Source organism: Mesoplodon densirostris, chromosome 4 (assembly GCF_025265405.1).
Source record: "Mesoplodon densirostris isolate mMesDen1 chromosome 4, mMesDen1 primary haplotype, whole genome shotgun sequence".
NCBI classification, from domain to species: Eukaryota; Metazoa; Chordata; class Mammalia; order Artiodactyla; family Ziphiidae; genus Mesoplodon; species Mesoplodon densirostris.
In genome coordinates, this window is record NC_082664.1 from 28,837,761 (window position 1) to 28,856,351 (window position 18,591).

Consider the following 18,591-nt stretch of genomic DNA (forward strand, 5'->3'; position numbering starts at 1 on the left):
GGACCGCCAGGGAAGTCTGAAAACTTTTTTTTTTTTAACCGTGTTAAGAGGCAATTCAGCCTGATGGATAGGGTAATGAATGAAGAAGTTAAGATTCCAATCCCAAGAGTGGAATATTGAGAAAGTCATCATTCTAACCGTTCAATTTGCTCTCCTTTAAGGAGGGAGTAATCTTCACATGATTTTGTGGCAAAAAGTTAATGTGGTTCGTGCAAAGCTTAATTGTTTGCTAAAAGGATTCCTAGAAGACCAAGACACTTAATTTTTTTTTTTTTTTTTTTTTTTTTTTTTTTTTCGGTACGCGGGCCTCTCACTGTTGTGGCCTCTCCCGTTGCAGAGCACAGGCTCTGGACGCGCAGGCTCAGCGGCCATGGCTCACGGGCCTAGCCGCTCCGCGGCATGTGGGATCTTCCCGGACCGGGGCACGAACCCGTGTCCCCTGCATCGGCAGGCGGACTCTCAACCACTGCGCCACCAGGGAAGCCCGACCAAGACATTTAAGTTTAGTATTAGCACAACTAGACTTAAACATGCCCCTCTTTGACTTTCAAAACAGAAAAAGGAAGACAAATTCTCACAAAAGCTGTTACAAAGCAGTTTCCCATTCCTAGAATCTCTAAGGGGAGACTTAGCACTGCAAGGTGAAGACACGCGTTTGTACAATTTTCCAAACTCAGCTCCAGAGTTTCTCTCTTTTTGATAAGGGATCAAACAGAGGGGTGTGTCCCCTCCAGGAGCTACCCTTCTTGACAAACTGGTCTCCAATGATACTTTCCAGAATCTTACAAAACTTCCAGAATGAAAAGAGCACGAGGTTGGTCGCATTCAACTTAAATGCTTTTATTGACAATGTCTTTGAACAATAAGCAAACAATGCTTAAATTTTTCATTCAGATTCACTTTCCACATGTCAAAAGACCTCAAGGTAGAAAAAAATAAAATAAAAATATAAATATCTGAGAATCCATCTTAATAAATAAATTAAAAACACAATAAAACGTTTTCATGGAAAACTGTTAATGTCAGAACATTCAGACCACCTCAACAATGCATGATCAGTAACGTTACAATGAACATTGATGTTGAAGAAAAACTACAGTACATGGATATAGCTATTTATTTCTAACTACCAGAAAATAAAGTCATATCTTTTCTTAGTTTAATATTGGTCATTGCTAATCAGAACACACAATTGCCAGGAACACAGTAGTTATTGTTAAAATCAGCTGCACTAGATACAATTTGAAAATATCCAGCACCAGGTTAATTCCAAAACGAACCCAATAGATTAGTTAATGCTATGAGAAGACTAAAGAGAAAGAGAAAAGAGACACAGACCCAGGCCTGGCTCGACATGCTACTAACTACCAGCTCTCAGATGTGTCACTGGGAACAATACACACTCCATGCGTTTTGCTACATCTCCAGAAGAGGTAAGGACTTGAGTCCACACATGGATGCTGTCAAGTCCTTGAGGCCCACAGCCTGGTGTGTTTCACGCACAGGTAAGTTCCTCCCTAGGTCTATGGGAACCCTCGAGGGAAGACGTGTTCCTCCTCTCTGTAATGCACCGACTCGGGCAGTGGCACGTGCGTGCCTGCTGCCTCCCCTCTCTGCCTGCTCACAGGGCCAGCAGCGTGGGTGAGCTGAGCGAGTCAGAGGAGGGCTCGTTGCTGCTGCTGCCCTTGCGGTGGGCAGCCGCACAGCTGGGGAAGGAGTCAGCCTCAGGGTAGGTGAAGACGAAGGAAGACGTGTAAGTAGTGCAGCTGGGTGTACAGGTGACCACCGGGGTGCACAGGGGTTCCAGCTCTGTGGCCATGGGCCCCATCCCCAGGGAGCCACCATGCAGGGGCTCCCAGTCTGCTGCATAGAAGGAACCAGACAGGTCCATGTCTGGCACAGAGCGGGCGGTCTCAGAGCCGCTGGGCCTGGATGATGCTGGGAACAGGAAGTCATCAAAGGGCTCAGCCTTCAGCTCCATGCTGCTGATGCTCTTGACGGGCTCCACTGAGGGCTTGGGCTCAGGGTCATTAAGGAGGGGTAGGGTGAAGGCCTCCTCAGATTCGGGGGTGGCAGCTTCAGGCAGGCCCCCGCTCAGATCAAGGGAAGCCACAGACATTTCTTCTGGGAAGCCCATGTCATCAGGGATCTTGCAGGCAGGTCGGTGAGCTGCCAGGATGAACTCTAGTTTTTCCTTCTCCTTTAGCAGGTTGGCAATCTCAGTCTGCAAAGCAGACTTCTCATCTTCTAGTTGGTCTGTTTCCTGGATAGAGAGGACAAAGCAAAGCATAAGACACGGTCTTACTCAAGGACGGTGCTCCCTTATGTCCAATCTCCAACTTTCCCCTTAAGTTTTCAAAAGAGATGAGCCAGGGGATCTACCTACCGCTTGGAGTGTGTCAGTCAGCTCCCTCCTCCGGTTCCGGCATTTGGCTGCAGCCATCTTATTCCTTTCCCTTCGGATTCTCCTTTTTTCCTCTTCTTCTGGGGACAACTGGGTTGGGGGGGGGAGAGCAGCATTCAGTAACAGTGTCTGCCATCAGCTCCATTCACCCACCCCAGTGACACTGGCTCCTGCAGCTTCCCAGCTCCTAACACCTCTTCTGTGAAGCCATTTCTAACCTGCAGTTGAAAGCTGGGTGTGACTTGCATTTAAAATAAGAACCTCAGCAAGAGCCAAAGAAGAGCCCAGACTGAAAACATGAGATAGGAACCTATTAGGGAAGAAACTACACATTAGGGCATTTCTTAGAGTGGGACTATCAGAGCCTAACTTGGGATGGAAATGACTTGGAGCCAGGGCTCCCCGTTCGGGATGTCTAGTCATTTCCATCAATGGCTTCACCCTGTCCGCTGGGCTCCCCACCTCCACCAGTGCTGAAGCCACACTATGCCCACCCCAGGGAAGGTGCTGAGAACTCACCTGTTCCACCTTGCCCCTCCTGCCAATGCTCTGAGCTCTGCCTCCGGTCATGGTCTTCATGACTGCAGCCCTGGAGTAAGCCCCAGCCGAGGGGGTGGGGACTCCATAGGGGTGGGGGGCTCTGGTCTGGGATGGGGCCACGGAGGAGACCAGGGTGGGCTGCACTAGCCACTGCAGGTCCGGGCTGGTCGAAATGGCGGTCACTGTTGGGATGAAGTTGGCACTGGAGACGGCCAGATCGGTGCAGAAGTCCTAGAATGAAGCAGAAGGAGAAAGCTGACGTGAGTGAGCAGATTCTGGACGCAGGTGGGGTGAGCAGAGTTCCCAGTGCCGCATGCAGCAGGGAGAGAGGGAGGAGAAACCGTTCTGCCATGGACTGCTCAGGTCTTTTTACATGCCCCCCATCCTGGATGAAAGGTTTCCCCCTTTCTTCCCAAGAATTCCGCAGCGCAGTGCCTTTTTCCTCCATCCTGCTGCTGCGTTCCCGTTATCCCTTCAGCATCACTCTCTTGAAAGGGGGTTTGTTATAAATATCTCTGACGTCTGAGCTGACGCAGGCGCCGCTCCGGAGTCTCCTGAATGAACTCGCTTTTTATCAATGAAACTGCCTTACACACCCGCCTGCTTCACCCCACCCCTCCTCCTTGCTCCAGGCTGCGAGGGGAGGGGAGATTGCCGCTTTTTGCCGCCTCCCCAGAGGCGCCGGGCTCTAGTTGGCGAGTCTTTGCTTGGGACACTTTTGTCCCAGCGAATGTCAGAGATCAGTCAGGGAGGGCGGGCCGGGGGCAGCTCAGAATGAGCCTGCCGCGGGAAAGGAGAACCAATTCTTATTATGACAAGCTTCCGTGCGCTCCGAACAAGTTCGGGGCTCCGGAGGTAGGGCTGCTCCGGCCGGGGCAAGCTTTCCTCCCCTCCGGCGAAAGGGCTCCTCGATTCGTCTTCCTGAGCCGTCCCGCCCCGGTTTCTCCTCCCCGGTGACCCCGAGCCCCGAGCCCCGAGCCCCGGGCCCCGCGGCGGCGCGAAGCCAGCCTCACCTGCGCATTGACGGGAGAGCCCATACTGGAGAAGGAGTCGGCCGGTGAGTGGTAGTAGGAGAGGCTGTCCCCGGCCGGGGAGGCGCTGCTGCAGCGAGAGGATGACGCCTCGTAGTCGGCGTTGAAGCCAGAGAACATCATGATCGCGGGTAGTCAAAGCCGGGCGAGGGGCTGAGGGAAGGAGGCAGGTAGGAGCTGCGCGGCAGAGCTAGGTAGGAGCGCTGTTGCTCGCTCGCTGCGCCGCCGCCTCCGGCTCTGTCTCAGCTTCTTAGCTGCTCGCTGCCGATGCGGTTGGGAGTAGTAGGCGCCGCAGCCACCGCTTTTATAACCCTTTTGTGAATGAGCCCTACACGTCACGGGGCGCAACCATTGTGGCTCTCGAGGGGTGTCGCGCGGGCCTGGCCACATCTGCGATCACCTTGCCGTCTCCGCCGCCCTCTCAGCCCCCTGCCTCCCGTCTTGTCGTGTTTCTTTATCTTGTGAGCGTTTCGCAATCTGGGTCTTGAGGTGGCTTGGAGCCCCAGAGATGAGGGACTTTGGGGATGGCTCCCCCCACGACCGCAGGGAACGGCCGTGGAAACCTGCTGACGCAGATGTCCTAATATGGACATCCTGTGTGAAGGGGAGGGAGGGATTGACGGGAACTGCTCGCGGGCTGCAGCCAACACCGAGGGTGCAGCGCGGGGGGAGGCGGGGGCCGCGGCCAGGGGGAGGGGAGGAGGGAAAGGAGGAGGAGGCGAGCGAACATTCGCACCTGGTTCAATGCGGACCCTTGTTCCCGGGGTGGGAGGATGGGGTGGGGGCGCCCTTCTACCCGTTTACGGAAAGCGGGGCACAGTTCTGAGGCTCTGGTATGGGCGAAACAGGTACACAGCCCCGAGGGCTTAAGCCTCGGCCCCCGTAGGAATGCGCCTCCACCCCCATTCCCCATTCTAGCCCTAATTCAGGTCCAAGTGTGGGAGCAGACCCTCAGCCCCTCGCCTCAAGCCCCCGGACTCCAGCACTACTAGGATTGTTACTGCGTTTGGAAGCAGAAAGTCGGGGGATCCAAAATAAGAGAATACGATAACCTACTTTACCTACGATGCTGGGTATTTTCATTTTAATTTTTTTATTTTTAAGGAAAAAGGCGCATTTTTTTTTTCTTGGCCATGTTAGTGTTACTGTCAAACCCCTGAGAAACTAGCCAATAAACATTCTGCAGAACCTCCATGCAAGGGTGTCTGGAGGGTTCGTTTGCCTGGTTCTGAGCTTGGGCCCAGGGCCTGGGGGTGTTATGTGGACAAGGTCATCAGTTCTGGGTACCGGATGGAGTGAGCTCTTGGGGGAGCGCAAGTCCGTGCTGGGGAGGTGGGGGTGGTTCGGTGCCCCAGGAAGCTGGTGATTGGGAGCCCGCAGCCAGTGATTTTCCAGCACGGACTTGGAGGGGGGAGGACCGGGGGCTCTTGGAAGGACCGTGCCCAGCAGCGCCCAGGCCGGAATCCTCGGCGTCTGGGGCCTCAGGCACCGCTCGGTGGCCTGGAAAACAGGGCTTTGGGGGCAGCAAGGTGCTCTACAGTGCGCTGCGCCCCCAGACGCCCCCAGCCTCCTGCTCGGATGCAAAGGACAGCCGAGGTCACACTGCCCCGGGTCGGTCCCAGAGCGCCGGCCACCTCCGGGACGCGAAGCCACAAGTCCCCGTAGAGACACAGGTCCCTGTGTCCCTTCCCCCACTCTTCGGGCCCGGGGGTCACGGTGGGCACCTGGAGAGGGGCGAGGCGGGATTAGGGCTGCGGGCGGATCCTTCGGGACGCGCGGGGAGCGGGGCCGCCGACCTGCCTCCCGCCGCCGCACCCGGGAGCCAGGCGATACTGCTATAGATAGTAACAGGGAAGCAGCTGTTTACAGCAACACTGCGCCGCCAGGGCAGTCTCCAGGCGACGCCGCGCGGCCGGGCGCGCCGTCGGCCTGGCGAGGCCGCCCTCCCTCCTCGCTCCACGGGGGCCTCGGCCTCCCCGGCCCGGCAGCAGCCACTCCCGCCGCCTGACCTCATCTGCCCAGTCCGGGGGCTGAGTGCGGCTTGCGAGCGGCTGGGCGCTAACCTCCATTCTTAGAGATGCGAAGCCGGCGAGAGCTGGGAGGGCAGGGAGGCGGGGATTCGTGGAACTGGGCCACTTGCTATTTTTGCATTCCCTGTCACAAGCAGAGGTGAAAACAGAGTTTCATCATTGTATGTCACTGGTTTATGTTGGTGGGAATTTAGGCGCTTTTTTCCCCTCTTTTTCTCACTTGAAAAGGGGGAGAAAAAAGGAAAAACATAATACGTAAACACAGACTTCTGGGAGCTGCTCTGAATCCTAAAGCAATTCTGCTGCCTTCCATTCACCTAGTTCTGTCGTCTGTCAGGCTACTTCACTGTACTTGATTCTTAAAAAAAAAAAAAAAAAAGTTAAGAAGGCAAATCCATCTCTCTTCTTATTAGCTTTGGGCAAAGTAGGTCAAGCTTTGAATTCCTGGGTCTGGCCTTGCCTTCCATTCATAGCTGGATCTCAGGCCACTTAAGAGAAAACCTAGAATGATTTCATTTACTTCCCCTTCAGAGTCTTGAAGCAGCTCAGGCCAACAGACAAAAGATGTGTCAAGATTTTATATCCAGGATTTATCTCATATATCATTTATCCTGCCCTTGCCAATAAAAAAGGGAAAAGGTCTTTGGATAAACCTGTCTCCTCCACATAGCTTAACTCTTTCCTTCCTGGCAACCACTTATGACTAGAGAGTTGGAGACTTGATAAATCCATCCTCTGAAAAGGACAGAATCACACATTCATTCATTCTTTTATTTATTTAATGAAGAATTTACTTATTGAGAGCCTCCTATGGCCTGGCACTTGCTGGGGGCTGACACTCACTGTAATGAAAAGGGTGGACCTGTCCCTACTGTCAGAGAGATTGCAGCCTCCTGGACTGACAAGTCATCAGAGAATTGCAGGACAGCAGTAAGTGGTTTGACGGGGCTAATAACAGGGTGCTATTGAACACAGAAGAGGATTTGGGGACTGGTATCAGAGGAAATGACTGCAATACAGAGACAGGATCTGGATCCACTGTCCTCTGGGAAATGACATGATAAAGATCAAAAGGGGCCAGAGCATCATCTAGGAAGCAAGTGCTCAACCCAAAGCAGTAGTATCAGATGATATAATCTCAGAATTCCTCTCCTGCCCCGCTAATATCTGAACCTGCAATCATTCCAACATTCTCTCATATCTCAATATACTCATGGTATCCATTTCAGGACTGCCAAATCACATTTTTAATATGGAGCTCATGTGATGTAGCCTTAAAGTAAAGGGAAATCTGGACTTCCCTGGTGGCACAGTGGTTAAGAATCTGCCTACCAATGCAGGGGACACGGGTTTGAGCCCTGCTCCCAGAAGATCCCACATGCCATGGAGCAACAAAGCCCGTGCGCCACAACCACTAAAGCTCTCACGCCTAGAGCCCGTGGTCCGCAACAAGAGAAGCCACCACAATGAGAAGCCCGCACACCGCAATGAAGAGTAACCCCCACTCGCGGCAACTAGAGAAAGCTCGCGTGCAGCAACAAAGACCCAACACAGCCAAAAATAAATAAATATATAAATAAAAAATTTTAATATAATAATAAAAAAATAAAGGGAAATCTGACCTAAGATAATCTGAAATTATCTTTGCCATTTGCCAAGGTCACGGTAACTTTAAGACAAATGTGTGTGTGCCTCTGTGAGCACAGTGCTGCCTTCCAGCAGAGCAGGGATTCCACGTTCTGGACAAGCCTGAGCGTGGAAAACCAAAACTTACATAGTTTGTGATTATCTATGTGCTGAGTTCCCCCTATCTGAGGATCCAAAAGTGAACAGGAGGATAGACTCCCACATCCGATTTTAACCCAGATTAAACACAGATTCATTCTTTCCTAACAGTTGTTTCTTATCAGATAAAGACTTTTCATATTTTGCACTTCTCTGGCATTTGAGTTAAGAGACCTGACCCACAGCAAGCTTTTGTTCAGTAACTCTGGAGGTCAGTGCACATTGTTTAGCCTGGTGTTATTGCAACATTAAGTGAAAGGCTACTGTCTATGCTGCCTACGTAAATGCTGCCGTACACAACCCGTCCCCAGCATGCAGAAGTAGTTGTTTATTTGGAGAAGTGTGGTCTAGTGGTGAAGGGTTGTGGTCAGAGCACGGGACCAGAAGTCAGAAAGATGCATATAGCAAATTCAACTCCGTCAGGGACTTGGGGAAGTCGCTTCTAAGGCTTGTTTAACATCTACATAATTTTGGCCTTTATCTTTTTCATACGCAGATATTCACTTAGCACCTAGCCCAATGCCTGGCCCATAGTAGGTGTTTAATAAACATGTATTGAACAGATGAATGAATGAATGAATGCCCTCAGCCAAGCAAGGCAAATATATATTATTGTCCTTTCTGGGTACTAAGAAATCAAATAGAGAATGTTCTTTAACTCTTTGAAAAGGCTGAACAGGCTGAGTCTTTTATTCTTGGGTGTGAATATGCAAAAATTGGGAAAGAGAAAATAACAAGATGTTTGGGCTATTTTCAGCTGGTGCAGCCTCTGTCAGTAAAGAACACTCCAGTGGTTCATGATGAAAGATCCAACTTACTCTTGTAATTGAGCCCCATGAGAAAGACAGCCAGTGCCCATACATAAATGCCACGTTGTCTGTAATGACAATGACCGTGTTACCACCACCCTCTAATTTATTCATTCTAAATGTCTAGACCCAAGGGAGAGAAGTATTCCACACTTCCCGCAGGACTCACACACTAGCGTGAATCCAGTGAAGGGGCTCAGGGGTCAAGGTTACTCACCCTACCTCTCAGACAGTGAGCAAAAAGACTGTCCCTATTTTAAAACAGTGGGAGGCACAGAACTACCACCACCATCACCAGACACACACACACACACACACACACACCCCGCCATCACCACCACTAATTAGTAAGAGAGATTTCGCCTCTTTGGGAAAAACTGTTTTCATTCTGAATAACTCTTGGCTTTTTGACAAGAGATAATGATTCAATGGGATCCCCATCCTTCTGCTAATATAAGCATGTAAACAAAGTGGTGGTCTGTGTGGTCCTTGGGACACATTCCCTCTGGAGCTGAGGAAACTGGGGAACAGCTATGGTGCTTAAGAAGGACGTATTTCAGCCCAAGCTCATGGCATCTTTCACCACACCGGCAGCTTTGGACCCCTCCCCCCCATTCGGTCAGTAATGCCAAACCTTGCTGCAGAAACAAGTGTTCCCTATCCTCAGACAAGCAAGTCTTGTCCAGGTTGTCAGCTCCCCAGATGTCCTGAGCTGACCTTCTTTGGCTCTGGTGGATTTAGCTGCTAGAATTCCAAAGGAATCCCATCTACGTCACAAAACCTATAGGACAACAACACACCCTGACTAAGAAACCTCAACTACAGAGCTCCCATCCAATGGGGAAATCTCAGGATCGGCATGGGCAAGGCTGGGGATGGCTCAAATGGGCTGGCACATGATGAGCTTCAGGGTATTAAGACATCTCAAGCATTGCTTACACCATTTTATCCACCACCTTACTCAACAAGAACAGGAAGAAAGCTCTTTAAAAGAGAGTTAATAATTGTAATGCAAAAAAAAAAAAATCCCCTTTCCCAAACCAGGAGAATCCTGATCAGCTGACCAGTATGTAGGAATTCAGATTATACTGCCTTCTGATCTACAGATCATAGTTTCATCCTCAGATGTGGACACTCTGTGTCTCAGTTTAGTATCTGATTTGTATTCTATGAGAAAATTCTGGTTGCAGCTCCCAGCTGAGTTCTGATTTTCTCCACTGAGTTCTGATGTTTCTCCACTGGAGTGTCAATGAGTTACAGATCCCTTGTGAAAATCCCAAAATTGACTCTACTCAAGAATTCCACCTTTAGACTGACCCACCTGAGTTTGTGAGGTAATCAATTCAGATAAGGACAGATCATACACTGAAAATCTCCTCTCCCACTTAGTGAGGCTCTGAATTAAATCTTAACACTAAACACTAAATCATAAATCTCTCCAAACCTGTTTAATGGTCAATATACAGAATTACACTTAGGAAAAATTCTATACTCCTTACAGAGGTCTACCACATCTGTGTGACCCAGCCCTGGCCTCACGCTCCAACCTCATCTTGAACAACTTTCCCTCCTTCACTCCTCTCCAGCCACATTGACCTTCTTTCTATTCCTCAAATATGCCAGTCTGGTTCAGGAGCTGAGCCTTTGTATTCACTGTTCCCTCTTTCCCCATGATCTGGACACGTTGACTTATCCTCATGATCAATACTTGCTCCAGTTTCACATTCTCCAGGAAGCCTGTCCCCCATCCAATGTTGCCTCCCTCCTCCTTGTACCCCAGTCACTTTCTGTCACATTACTTGGTTTTGTTTTCTATCAAGGACTTACCACTAGGTTACCTTGTTTTTTTATTTATGTACTTTTTCATTGTCTGTCTTCCTCTCCTAAGCCACAAGCTCCACCAAAGCAGGGACCTTATCTGTCTTATTCAATAGGTATCTATCCTCAGGACCTAGCTTGTTGACACTAGTAGGTACTCGATAAATGTTTGTGGAATGCAGGAACATTAAACAGAAAGCTCATCATCTATTGTTCATGTGGCTGAGAAGGCAGCATGGATTCTCTTTTTGGATAAAGGGGCTTGATGGGTGAATTCTTACCCGTATCTTTCTCAGGTGAGGGGAACCAAAATCCTGATCAGCACCTTCTTTACCAGGCATAATAATTTAGATGCTTATAAACCCAAGGGGTACACCCATCCTTAGAACTGTATGGACCCGTCATATCTGCGTATTAATGCTTCCACTAGCTGCCATTCAAGAGGGTATGGGTGCTATATTTTTAAATCCACAACCATCCCGCCCAGAAACAGTGATCAGCACAAGAAGAAATTTCATCCGGGATGGGTTATCCCCCTAAATCTTTTCTTTTCCACAAACTCAGCCTAATACCACAAGCAACTCTTTAGAAAATATTTGGGCATAGAGGTAAAAAACGTAACCAATTTTTTAGTTTAAAAACACTGGGAGGGGCTTCCCTGGTGGCACAGTGGTTGGGGACCCGCCTGCCAATGCAGGGGACATGGGTTCGAGCCCTGATCCAGGAAGATCCCACATACCACAGAGCAACCCGAGTGCCACAACTACTGAAGCCTGCTCACCTAGAGCCCGTGCTCTGCAGCAAGAGAGGCCACCCAGTGAGAATCCCGCACACTGCAGCGAAGAGTGGCCCCCGCTTGCTGCAGCTAGAGAAAAGCCCGCGCACAGCGGCAAAGACCCAAAGCAGCCAAAAAAAAAAAAAAAAAAGCACTGGGAATAGGGCCATAATAAAACTTTCATGGCACCAATACTAAAATGATTATGATACCCTGCCAAGTAATTCAAAATAAAAACAATATTGGGACTTCCCTGGTGGTCCAGTGGCTAAGACTCCGCGCTCCCACTGCAAGGGGCCAGGATTCAATCCCTGGTCAGGGAACTGGATCCCACATGGCGCAACTAAGAGTTCGCATGGCGCAACTAAGAGTTTGCATGCCACAACTAAAAGATCCCACGTGCCGCAGCTAAAGATTTCACATGCCGCAACATGAGGGATGGAAAAATTGCTGGTTCCCCAGTGCCTGGAACAGTGCCTGGTGCAATAGCAAGCACTCAATACATAGAACGATGAATACAGTTTTCCTAATTCTTCTTTGAATCTTTCTCCACCCCCCGACCCCTGCCCCCACCCCAGCACAGGCTTCCTTGGCTTCTTGGGCAATCTGGCCATGGCTGAGAATGTGGCTGCCACCAGGTCAGTATTTGCTGATTGTTTGGCATGCACTGGACAGGACTAGAGTATCACATACCACAGGATCACCTGAGGCCTGGATGCAGCGCCTACATCAGCCGCATCTGGGCTGGAGCTGATCTCTGCAGTTATAAACAGAGCACCATGTGCTCCTGCTCTGTTCAGGTTGCTTTGCACCAAGGGATGGGATTCTTAATTTGAATCTTTGACAGAACCAGTCTCTTTCTTTCTCCAGATTAATCAAGTGGTTTGGAATAAATCACGGGTCTCCTGCCCAGAGGTGTGTCTGTGGGTGAGGAATCTTTGCTTTCCACTAGTCTGTTTGCCAGGAATGGGAAACTTCATAGTAGGTGAGCATTTGGGACTTCATTTGCTATTAATACTTCGCCATCCAAGTCAAGTTTATTTGAACCCAGGGCTTCATCCAGCTGGTGTCTGCCTGAGCTTTGGAACTTGGAAAAGAGAGAAGCAAGGGGTTATGAATAGGTTGGGGAAATGAAGAAAGCCTAATGTTATGCAAATAGCACTCCATTCATTGGCCCCCCAATCCACAAGCTCACAGAACTATAGCTCCAAGCCACAAACAGTGAATATTTCCACATCTCTTACCACTTCTGGCCCATATGCTAAAAGCACCAGAGACACACATAAAAATATATATAATAATAATAATGATGATGATGATGATAATAGAGAAAAAGGAAGAGTTTCAAATTAAGTGATTTTAGATTGTATTTTTAGATAAGAGCAGCCCTGAGGTGTTAATTCCACACATCTGGTTTGAGATTAACTTACTAATTTTCTTATCAGATATCTCTATCCTGCTTTTCATTTTTCCACTGGTTTCAGAATTCAGTCCAGGAAAGAAAGGGGTTTCACAGACCTCAAATTATTATTATCTTGCATAAGAAAAAACAGTTACCTGCAGATACTAGGGTATGGCCTCTACAAGGTTAATCCTTTCATCACTCAGATTGTACAGAGGCAATTATCCTATTCTTATTCTTCATTCAGTACCTTTATTGAACACCTACTATGTGACAGTCACTGGAATCCATAGTAAACAGACAAGCTTCCTACTGACATGAAGCTCACAGTCTAGTAATGTAAAAAACATTAAACAAACGTCAGATAAAAGTAAAGTGCTGGGCAGGTAATTAAGATGGAGGGATATGTTGTGAGTGATTGTGTTGCTCCTTTGGATTAGGTCGAAGGAGGTGACATTTGTCATGAGAAGTGAATGGCAAGAAGGAACCAGCCACAGAAAGACAGGGAACAGAGCATTCTGAGTAGAGGAAATGCTTCCCAATGTGAAGTATTGAGAAACATCACTGAGCCCAGCAACCCTCTGTCTTTGTAAGGTGCACTTCAAGCCCTAGTTACCAAAAACCAGCTCTCCCTCCCCCAGACCGTAAACACCAACTTTTGGATCAGTGCTACCAAATTTGGAAATGTCCCAGCTATTCCCAGTTTAGTTTCCTCCCTAGCTGTCGCTATACTTCAAACAGGACATGGATGGTTCTATTTCATTCTCACACAGTAACAACCCATATGGATCCTTCTTATAGATGGCTACACACCAAAATCAATGGTTGGTAAGCTCTCTTTCAATAACTTAGAGAGTCTTCAATGAAAGCACTGAAAAATAGTGATGTAAATTACCCTCAGTCAGGCTTTGAGGTCTTCCAGGGCCCTTTTTTACAGGAATTTGAAAACAGGCGCATTCCATTTTGCTCTTTGTTAGAGAGCTATTGACAATAAACAGAGTTCAGCTTAGAATTTGTGCTGTAAAACAGAACATTGAACAAACCAAGCTTTCTCACCCAGGGTGACACTTCCTTGTATTCCACTAACACTTACACAGGGTTTAAGCAAGTACATTTGGGAAGTTTATGGGGGACTAAACTCTCATAGTATTAGTTTCTTGAATTCTTTGTTATTTTCACTGCACTGGAGACTGTCCCACAAGCCATTATCAGAATCCACCCATCTTCAGTTCCCATAAATATTATGTCTGCACAGAACTATGTGAACTATTTCAGAGCTGGAATACGAACCAGGCTGTGAAAACTTGCTAATGGGAATGACAGAAGAAGAGCATTAAAACTTAAATGGGAGAAAATTCAGTAGCAAAGGGAAAAGTGAGCTAAAGGATTACGCGTGTGTCAGGGGAAGAGAGTAGCTCAACCCTCGGAGATTGATTATTCAGCCCAAGCTTGATTATTTAAATCCAGGAGCAAACATATGCTGACACATTCCTGGGGGCACTAGGGTGACTTTCATCACAGCAAGTCAAAGAAGTGGAGTTCAGTTCTCAGAGGTCATTCCTGTTGTAGTTGGTACTAATTGTTCCAGGCAATGAGACCAAGGGAAGCTGAGGCAGTGACTGTCAACTGTCAGTGATTCCCGGGAAGGAGCAAACTATAGGCAGCTGCTGCTGTGCATTCTGAAACGGGAGCTAAATTCCATCTGGATGCAAACTTCTGATGCAGGGACTGTCTCCCGATTTTGGCAGTCTCAGCCTCTAGAACATTTGGGAAAAGGCATCATAACATGGAAAGCATGAATTAAATATGAGTTACTAGTATTATACATATGTTCTCTGCCCCCATCTCCCACTCTGCTCCTCAACTGGATCTACTCTTATCCAGACCTCAAATTTAAAATGTCATAACCTCATAGAGAATTTCCTTGAGCATCCAGGCTGAGCTAGGAACCCTTCAGAAGCCCTCACTCCACCCTAGGCTTTGCATGTATAGCACTAAACGCCATTTGTAATAATATATACTTATTTAGAAAGCAATTGGGGGACTTCCCTGGTGGCGCAGTGGTTAAGAATCCGCCTGCCAATGCAGGGGACACGGGTTCGAGCCCTGGTCTGGGAAGATCCCACATGCCGCGGAGCAACTAAGCCCGTGCGCCACAACTACTGAAGCCCGCGCGCCTAGATCCCATGCTCTGCAACAGGAGAAGCCATCGCAATGAGAAGACCATGCACCGCAACGAAGAGTAGCCCCTGCTCACCACAACTAGAGAAAGCCTGCCAGCACCAACGAAGACCCAACGCAGCCAAAAATAATAAATAAATAAAATAAAATAAAAAGAAAGCCATTGGGCTAATATCTAAAAGATAAGTTCGGGAACTTCCCTGGTGGCCCAGTGCTTAAGACTCCATGCTTCCACTGCAGGGGGCACAGGTTCAATCTCTGGTCAGGGAACTAAGATCCCGCATACTGTGTGGTGCAGCCAAAAAATTAATTAAAAAAAAAAAAGTTAAGTTCCACAAGGATAAGGATTTTTGTTTTCTTCACTGATGGACCCTCAAGCATCTAGCAAAGCCCTGGTAGCTGTTAACTGTTGATTGACTGTTTGGTGTCTAGCTCCCCATTCGAGGAAGATAGAAATCTTGCCTGTTTACTCATCATTGACTCTCTAGCCCCTAATACAGCATCTGACAGAATAAAGGCTGCTCAAAAAGTACTTCTTGAATGCATGGAAATAACAATAGCTAATACTTACCGAGTGCTTGCTCAAGAATTACGTTCAGTGCTTTAGAGATATTGTTATTTAATAGTCACCAAAATTCAATAATATAGGTATATTATGCCATTTTGGTTTACTAGGTTCAATAATGGTTTTAAAAAATGATCTTATAATTTTCTAATCTGCAATAGATAATTGGACTAAATTTTCTCCCCATTGTAGTAAGTAGTGTCTTGGGACCTGAATAAGTGCATTTATTTCCCTAGGTGTCTACTCTCTGGTGGCTGATGAGAGAGAAACTCAGTCTTAGGGGTCTTAATTATGCTTAAATTGCTTAGAATTAAATTATAGTCTCAGCTTCTATTCACATTGAGCTTTTGAGGGAAATATATATATTATATATCATTCATAGATAGATAGATAGATAGTGTTGGGGGACTTGCCTGGTGGCGCAGTGGTTAAAAATCCACCTGCCAATTCAGGGGACGTGGGCTCGGGCCCGTGTCGAGGAAGATCCTGCATGCCGCAGAGCAACTAAGCCTGTGAGCTACAACTACTGAGCCTGCGCTCTAGAGCCCGCGAACCACAACTACTGAAGCCGGCACACCTAGAGGCTGTGCTCCGCAACAAGAGAAGCCACCACAATGAGAAGCACACGCACTGCAACAAAGAGTAGCCCCTGCTCGCTGCAACTAGAGAAAAGCCCGCACGCAGCAACGAAGACCCAACGCAGCCAAAAAAAAAAAAAAAAGATAGTGTGTTGGTTGTATTAGATTCACATGCAACCACAGAACATGGAGAGTTCCCACTTCTGCCAGAGGAAATTGGAAACAGGAAAAAAGTACTGGCCAAATCTTGCCCAAGATGCTGGTTGAACTGGCTCTGCCAGTGTTTCCTGCACCTGCCTGTGACGCCAGTTGGAAGGCAGGCTTGTTCACTCCTTTGGGAACTTTGCCAGTCTCCACCATTCAGCTCCATCTGATCTGGCTGAATCAGGTATAAGACGGGCACTAATCTCATCTCCCCGAGTAAAACCAGAAGTATTTGGGTGGGTGGGGCATGGTCCAAGCAAGGATCAGACCAACTAGAAACAAACTGACTTGTCCCAGAGTGGAAGTAATTCCAAGGGAATTACTCAATATATTATATTCCCACTACCAGGAACCCATCTGGTGAGATTATTTTACTCTCCTTTACCAAAGAAACTGGTGACCCAAAGGTGCATAATGCAAGAAGTAGTCAGTTTGGGAACTTCCCTGAAGTTCACTGTGTTCAGGCACAGTGGATAAGACTCCACGCTCCCAATGCAGGGGGCCTGGGTTCGACCCCTGGTCAGGGAACTAGATCCCACATGCATACTGCAACTAAGAGTTCACATGCCACAACTAAGGAGCCCACCAGCCAGCTGCAACTAAGACCTGGTGCAACCAAATAAATAGATAAACAAATGATAAAAAAGAAAAAGAAGAAGTAGTCAGTTTGATCAGGAAACTCAAATGGTTCTTTTTTTAGATGTTGGGGGTAGGAGTTTTATTAATTAATTTATTTATTTCTGCTGTGTTGGGTCTTCGTTTCTGTGCGAGGGCTTTCTCTAGTTGTGGCAAGCGGGGGCCGCTCTTCATCGCAGTGCGCGGGCCTCTCACTATCGCGGACTCTCTTGTTGCGGAGCACAGGCTCCAGACGCGCAGGCTCAGTAGTTGTGGCTCACAGGCCTAGTCACTCCGCGGCATGTGGGATCCTCCCAGACCAGGGCTCGAACCCGTGTCCCCTGCATTAGCAGGCAGATTCCCAACCACTGCACCACCAGGGGTTTTTACCTCTCCTTGGTTTCTCTGTCTGCTCTTCACCCACTATCAATACCACCCTATGGAGAATGAAGAATGCATAGAACTGTCAAAGGAAGATAGGAGAAATAAAGACAAAGCAAGGAGTTTTCATAAAGCTACATATATTCAATCCTTCAGTCTATGTCCTTTCGACTTTTTGAGTGTTAAAATGCCCTCTCATTTATGAAATGATGGTGATAATACGTGGTAATTGTTATCATTTGGTAAAATTAAAAGTTGGCAACCTATGTCAGTTCACCAACTTTTTAAAAACTTTGCTGGCCCCTGACATCTGACAGTGTGGGAAGCCCTGGGTTACTGTACAGTAGTGTGCTCCAAGGCTTCGGGTGAGGATGGGGAGAAAAATCTCCCACGCATGTGTGAACAGAGCTACAGGTCTGCTGGGTGGGCTCTGAGGATCCTCTGTCAGCAACCGGCACAACTGTGACAGCTGGCTTTGAACAGGATGAATAGTCTTCTTTAGGGTCCCAGCATCCTGTTTCTCAGACTCACCCAAGAGCCCAGTGCTTCTGTGTGGTACCATCTGATAACTTCACTTATGTTCAACTTTAGGAGCTTACTACTCATAAAAGAATCTGTATTCCAAAACTAAGACCTGAAGAGAGAGGTAAATGCTTACTCCAAAGGCATAAATCGTTGAAAATGGATAGTTTTAGGGACAGTAAGGGAGCATGCCTTGATATAGGACATATCAAATCACACAGGTGGGGATTCATCTGGCCTGTCTGTGAATTACACCCCTCAAGCCCACCTTGACACTGATCCATTTACAGATCACTCATCTTATAAGACATTTTTAAACTTGAAAATGCCTTCTGCTTTACAGTTTTCAAAGTCTTTTCACAAGAATTACCTAGAGGGCTTCCCTGGTGGCGCAGTGGTTGAGAGTCCGCCTGCCGATGCAGGGGACACGGGTTCGTGCCCTGGTCCAGGAAGATCCCACATGCCGCGGAGCGGCTAGTCCCGTGAGCCATGGCCGCTGAGCCTGCACGTCCGGAGCCTGTGCTCTGCAACGGGAGAGGCCACAACAGTGAGAGGCCCGCATACCACCCCCCCGCAAAAAAAAAGAATTACCTAGAGTGAGCCTCATAACAGTCCTAAGAGGTAAGCAGGACAGATAGAAATGTCTTAATTTTTACAACTGAGGAAGCCAGACTTGAGGAATATGAACTGCAGAGCTGAATTCAGTCATGGCTGGGGTGTGCAAGAGGCCCAGTGTGCACTTGGGTCTTGGAAGACAATGTAGGTCATTGCTCCTACACCTCCTGGCCTGGATCAAGGCCTCTTTGCTGTGGAAACCTGGTGGGCGGAGGCTCCGCTCAGCACTAAAGCAGGAGGTGTTGGGGGAAATTGTACCCATTAATAGTAATCAAGTATTTATATACCATTTTGTATTTCCACAGTACCAACTAATATCACTATATCATTACAATG

The 18,591-nt window shown here is 48.0% G+C and overlaps 1 protein-coding gene across 1 annotated transcript; it reads right to left on the minus strand.

Moving 5' to 3' along the window:
- Positions 1 to 885: 885 nt before the first annotated feature.
- FOS (Fos proto-oncogene, AP-1 transcription factor subunit) lies at positions 886 to 4,240 on the minus strand. The gene is made up of 4 exons (XM_060095802.1): positions 3,958 to 4,240; positions 2,924 to 3,175; positions 2,387 to 2,494; positions 886 to 2,263 (listed from the first exon to the last, which is right to left on the minus strand). The coding sequence occupies exons 1-4, from the start codon at positions 4,096 to 4,098 to the stop codon at positions 1,622 to 1,624; spliced, it is 1,143 nt and encodes a 380-aa protein (XP_059951785.1). The 5' UTR covers positions 4,099 to 4,240; the 3' UTR covers positions 886 to 1,621.
- Between the last annotated feature and the right edge of the window lie 14,351 nt (positions 4,241 to 18,591).

Bases quoted from the DNA above. Each gene is read 5' to 3' on its own strand.
- FOS (XM_060095802.1), bottom strand. From the start codon at position 4,098: ATGATGTTCTCTGGCTTCAACGCCGACTACGAGGCGTCATCCTCTCGC. The intron at 2,495-2,923 runs GTGAGTTCTCAG...CCCCCAACCCAG, and splicing joins GGAGGGGCAAGGTGGAACAG to TTGTCCCCAGAAGAAGAGGA. The intron at 2,264-2,386 runs GTAGGTAGATCC...CTCTCTATCCAG, and splicing joins TGACTGACACACTCCAAGCG to GAAACAGACCAACTAGAAGA.